Consider the following 6,317-nt stretch of genomic DNA (forward strand, 5'->3'; position numbering starts at 1 on the left):
AGATATTATTAAAAAACAGATCAATAGATAGTTTGTAATTAAAATTAAATTTAGAGTATAGGAGTTTGTTGGGAAAGATAATTGCCCACAAAAGTTATTTATTAATATTCATCGTATTGCTTATTGAAAATAAATAATAATTTGTGTGCATATTTATGTTGTTTTAATGTTATTTCCGTTTCCTGTTGTTGGGAATTTATCTTTATTGTACAGCCAGCAATTGACGGATTTGTAGTTTACTGTTTTTATTTGCGAAAACCAAATCAAATTCTGTTCTCTTGCTGTCTGCTAAAATTATTTAAAGTTTTCCCTAATCGGTGACACGTTTATTTTCTGACGTTTTTATTCTATTTGACATAGTCTATAGAACAGTAGCAACGGGAAATTTTGGGTAACATGATAGAACTTAAAATTAACTAAATACATTGTATAAAAATAACATATATTCGTAACACTCCCACCCGGTACAGTTCTATGCAAAAGAGAAACTGTACCACTTATTTTTCATCATCTTTTTAGTCTCCATTTATTGGTATTACTGCTAATTTTATAACAGGACGTTCATATATTCCATTTTTTGTTTGAACTATTGCTCGTCGCACTTGCCCATCAGATGATTTTTTAACTTCAATTACCTTACCCTTTGGCCAATTGCATCTTGGTAAATCTTTATCACATATTAATTACAATATCGCCCTGTTTAATTGGTACAACTTGTTTATGCCATAGTTCAGGTATGTATTCAGAAATAAAGCGTCGCCAACATTTATTTGCAAATTGCTCTCTGTACAAATAATTAAATTTAAATACTTTAACATCTTCGTTTAAATATCCAATTGGTTTATCTCCGTTTGAAGATCCAATTAGAAAATGATTTGGGGTTAGAGATTCAGATTCTTCAGATTCTATTGAAAGATAAGTAAGTGGTCTTGAGTTTACTATGTTTTCTGCAGCTATGAGACAACTACAAAGTAATTGGTCAGTAGGGTTCCTGCTTGGTAAAGAATCATATAACGAAATTTTAACCGCTTTCACGAGGCGCTCCCATGAAATTCGTACCTCGATCACAATATATATGCCTTGGTCGTCCTCTTCTGTAAATAAAATTTGTCAAACATAGTATAAAACTGACCACATCTAGTTTGTAAGCTACTTCGAGATGGACTGCTCTAGTCGTGAGACACGTAAATAAAGCTCCCCATCTTTTCTCCGTCCGTCTTCCAACAGTTACATTTATTGGACCAAAATAATCCATGCCAGTATGTGTAAACGGAGCAGTAAATGTTACAAGTCTACATGGCGGTAGAGGTGACATTTCTGGTGGTTTTGGCTTAGCAAATTTGACCTTGCAATTTTGACAATTGGTCCTAATCTTTTTAACTAGTTGTCTGAGTTTTGGTATATAAAATTTTTGTCTTATCTCATTTACTACAATTTCATGATTTCTATGGTGATATCTTTTGTGATAGTCTTCAATAATTAGTAAAGTTAAACGACTTCCTCTTGGTAAAATTATTGGCCTTTTTGTTTCTGAAATAACATCTCTAGCTTCATCTAATCTTCCTCTTATACGAAGTAAACCATCTTCATCCAGATATGGCGATAATTTATATAAACTGTTTGATTTATTAACTGTTTTCTGTAAGCTACCAGAATTATTAGTTTTTAATTGTTTTATTTCATTTTTGAAATATTCACATTGAGTTTGCTTTATTAAAATATTTCTAGCACCTAAAAGTTCTTCGGAAATTAATATTCCTTTAGGCTCTTCAGATTTTTTTGCATAAACAATTCTTAAAAATCGAAACATATATGCAGTTGCTCTTAAAATTCTATTAAATTGACTGAATCTTTCAAAATCTATTAAACGTGGACTATTAAATTTTACTTCATGAGTGGTTAAAATTTCATCAGCTTTTTCCTTTTTAAGGGTGGTGTCTGGAGGCCAACTGTTTTCTAATTGATACAGAAAATCAGGACCTTTAAACCAACACCTGGTGTTTTTCAAATTGGGACGTTTCGTCCATTTAGTAGCTTCGTCGGCTATGTTATTCTTAGTAGGTACATATCTCCAATGTGATATCATTGAGTTTTGTTGAATTTCGGCCACTCTGTAAGCAACATACTTTGGTAATTTTCTTGGTTCTTCATTTCTTAACCAGCTTAAAACTGTTGAAGAATCTGTCCAATAAACAATGTTGTGCACAGTTATGGAAAGATATTGACAAAGGCTTTTAGCAAACCTTGAACCCATTACCGCACCATTAAGTTCCAATCGAGGAATAGTTTGTGGTTTTAATGGTGCTACATGTGTTTTCGCTCCAATCAAAGTACACTCTATGACATCTTTTTTCATTATTCTTAGATATGCCACACAAGCACTTGCGTGTTCGCTGGCATCTACAAAAATGTGCATTTGCGTATTGGTATCCTTCCAGTTTTCGAGTTTATTAAGAAAATATCTTGGAATTGAAACTTTCTCTATTTCTGGAAGCTGTTTTAACCAAACAAGCCATTTTTGACACTGTTCATTGGTTATTGGTTGATCCCAAGAAATGTTACTCCTCCATATTTCCTGTAAAAGAATCTTCACATAAATCAAAAAGTTTGCTAACAAACCTACAGGGTCATATACAGACATTAAGATTTGTAAAATTTCTCGCTTTGTTGGCTTTCTTAATACACTTAAAACATCTTTGTTTCCTTTATTACATTTTAAATTGAAAATAAAATTATCTCCCTTTAAATCCCACCACATTCCTAGAACCTTTTCCATGCTCTTATTGTTTCCCATATCTAGGTTGACTTCCTCGTTATTTCCGTGGGTGGTGTTCATGATTTTTATTAATTTTTCAGAGTTTGATCTCCAGTTTCTTATTTCAAAATTTCCGCTGGCGTGAATTAAGGCTATTTCTTTTGCCAATTGGATGGCTTCATCCTCAGTGTCTGTTGATTCTAAGACATCATCGACATAATGATTCTTTACTATGGAATCAACAGCGCTAGGATATTCTACGCTAAATTTCTTCGCATTAGCGTTTTTATCAAACTGTGCACAACTGGGTGAGCAGGTAGCCCCGAAGGTCATCACAGTCATGATATAAACTTCCAAAGGATTATCAGAGCTACCATTGCGCCACAAGAATCGTTGTGCATGTTGATCTTCTTCTATTATACCTACACGAAGAAACATTTCCTTGATGTCTCCAGAAAAGCCAATCTTTCTTTCACGAAATCGTAGGAGGACGCCTAATAGAGAAGCAAGTTGGTCATCTCCTTTTAATAACATAGAATTTAAGGATATTCCCTGTACGGTTGCTGCTGCATCCCAAACTAATCTGAATTTGTCAGGTTTATTAGGATTAAAGGCCGGAAATATGGGAAGATACCATGTTTTTTCTTGATGCTCTAAGAGTTCTTGTTCTGACAGTTTTCTAATATATTTCTTTTCTAGAAAATCTTGAATTTGTTGATTCATTTTGGTACCTAGTTCTGGATTTTTCTTAATTTTTCTCTCTATACACTCCAGTCTTTGAATAGCCATGGGTTTACTATTAGGGAGTTTCAAGTTGTCGTATTTCCAGAGTAATCCAATTTTATATTGGTTACCAATTTGAACTAGGGTACTTTGTTGTATATTAATAGCCCTATCTAATTCTTTGGAAACAGACGGTTTAATATTTTGAACTCCGAGGCTTTCAACTGAAAAGAAATCTTTTACAGTATTGAAGAGTTCTTGGTTAGTAATGCTTTCAGAACTACATTCGCAAATGTGGTATGAGTAGTTTAATTCCACATCGTTATTTGAAAACATTGCAAAAATGGTCCAACCTAACCTGGACTTTGCAGCTATCGGTTGAAGTTCTAGACCTTCCTTCATTCGAAGTGGTAACGCCAAGTCCCAGTTATCTAAGCCTATCAAGATCTGAGGAACAGCGTTCTTATATGATTTGAAAGGCAAGTTTTTTAGATAGGGAAAGCTTTCTTTAATTGCCTTTGCATCGAGAGTTTGTTTTGGAAGGCCTAATTTTCTTACCGTTCTGGCTGGTCGGTGGTCAAATTCTTTGGCCCCATTATAATCACCAGCAATAGAAAAAAATACTTTTTCTGGCGCATCTTCTAAGCGTTGTTGATTTCCTGTCCATTTTAAGCAAAGTTGTTCTGGGTTTCCCATTATATTTAGCTTTTTAGCAATACTTTCTTCTAACAAAGTAACGGAAGACCCTTCATCTAGGAAGGCAAATGTAGTGACCTCCCTACTTCCATTTCTTAAAACAACGGGAAGTATTCGAAAGCGTGTTCCTTGATGTGCGTTACTTTCTTCATCTGCAGATAAGAGGTGTGATTCTACTGTTTGCATACCGCTTTCCTTTTTGATAAGCTTTGTACTTTTATTGGATACTTGTTCTGAAAATTCATGAAGAAGAGGATGATGCTTCCTTTGGCATTCTTCTTTGTTGCATTTTACAGGATACTTACAGGGAAATCTGTGTTTCTTTAAGCAAAGCCTACATAAATTTAAGGCTTTAACAGCCTCCCATCTTTGAGATAATGAATATCTCTGAAATTCTGAACAACCTGCAATCTTTTTACAATCTCTCTGATTACACAGTTTACAATTATGTGTTTCACTGGAGGCATTTGGTTCATGTATATTAGCATGCACATTATTATTAAATTGCCTTTTTTTATTACTTTGGTCATTAAGGGCTAGTGTAGGTAGAGCAGAACAAACATTTGTTGCCAGATTATACAACCAATCAGCAAGTTCCCTTAATCCCTGAAAATTTTGAAAAGCACTGCGATATATCGCCCAATTAACTTTAATTTGTGAAGGTAGTTTCTCTAATAGTTCATGCATAAGGGTAGGGTTATTAAGATAGTCTTTTAAATTAGATGCTTCCAATAAAACACATAAATTTTTAACTGCTAAAGCAAATTCTACCAGAGTTTCAAGTTTTTCCGGTTTAGGAGGTGGTAATCTACGAATAGAATTTATATAAGCTTCAATAATTTGCTCTGGTCTTCCAAAAAGAATTTTTAATGTAGCTATAATTTGGGGCACACATTGAGGTAATATTAAAAAACTTGAAACACTGACTCTTGCTGGACCTTTTAAACATTTTTGTAATCTTAATATATTCTCATGATTATCTACTTGACATAGCTCAGTAGATCTTTCAAAACTACTAATAAAAACGGGCCAGTCATATGGATTACCATTAAAAATAGGGAGATCTCCAGGATCCCTTCTTTTATATAATATACCTGAACTTTTATCGTTATAAGTTGGCAGAGGCTTACCAAGTGTTGGTGTTAAAGGGGCAATATTGTCGATAACGGGCTTATCTATATTTAGAGAAAGGAATTTATTGACCAAAGGGTTAGTTTCAATTATTTCTTCTTCATCGATGTCTTGACTAGCATTCGAGCACTCATCTTCTTCTATAATTCTCCTAGACTCCTTGGTTAACTCTCGTTCTTGACGTAATAGATCTCGTTCTTCCTGCAGAAGTTGAAGCTTCATTTTTGTTTTGCTGCTTGTTGATGAGGAGCTTTTTAAGGAGGTTGCAGAACAAGATTTCTTGATTTTGGAACCTTGTGGGTGAGACTTCTTAGTGGCTGCGTCTATACAAAGAGGGCACTTCCAGCTGTCATCACCAATTACTTCGGAATCATCCTGTACATTTACGCATTCAAAACAGCACCATTTTTTACATTCTGTACATTCTACCATCCGTTCTTCACGATATGGTTTGCCGCACACAGGACATAGATCAATTTTGGTTCGTCCAACAACTGATGGGCCCATATTCGTAGATCTTGTAAGATTGTGTGATTCAGCAATCGCGTGTGATGAATAGAATTTGAGCTTGTTGGGAATTTATCTTTATTGTACAGCCAGCAATTGACGGATTTGTAGTTTACTGTTTTTATTTGCGAAAACCAAATCAAATTCTGTTCTCTTGCTGTCTGCTAAAATTATTTAAAGTTTTCCCTAATCGGTGACACGTTTATTTTCTGACGTTTTTATTCTATTTGACATAGTCTATAGAACAGTAGCAACGGGAAATTTTGGGTAACATGATAGAACTTAAAATTAACTAAATACATTGTATAAAAATAACATATATTCGTAACACCTGTTCTATCCCGATTATGAGCAACTAGGAGATACTGAACCCACTAGAAGAGATACATAAAGTAAACTGATTAAAGTAAAATTAAGAAGGCACCCTGAGAATTTTTAATAGTAATTGATTTGTATGACTCTGCATAAATTAGTGAATTAATTAATTAAATAATTGGATTAATTA

General features: G+C 34.0%; 1 protein-coding gene across 1 annotated transcript; it reads right to left on the reverse strand.

Annotated features, from left to right (window-relative positions):
- Positions 1-1,021: 1,021 nt before the first annotated feature.
- On the reverse strand, positions 1,022-5,812 carry LOC140444588 (uncharacterized). The gene has a single exon (XM_072536350.1). It carries the CDS (start codon positions 5,810-5,812, stop codon positions 1,022-1,024), a length of 4,791 nt encoding a protein of 1,596 aa, XP_072392451.1.
- Positions 5,813-6,317: the final 505 nt, after the last annotated feature.

The sequence above is a fragment of the Diabrotica undecimpunctata genome, chromosome 6 (assembly GCF_040954645.1).
Source record: "Diabrotica undecimpunctata isolate CICGRU chromosome 6, icDiaUnde3, whole genome shotgun sequence".
NCBI classification, from domain to species: domain Eukaryota; kingdom Metazoa; phylum Arthropoda; class Insecta; order Coleoptera; family Chrysomelidae; genus Diabrotica; species Diabrotica undecimpunctata.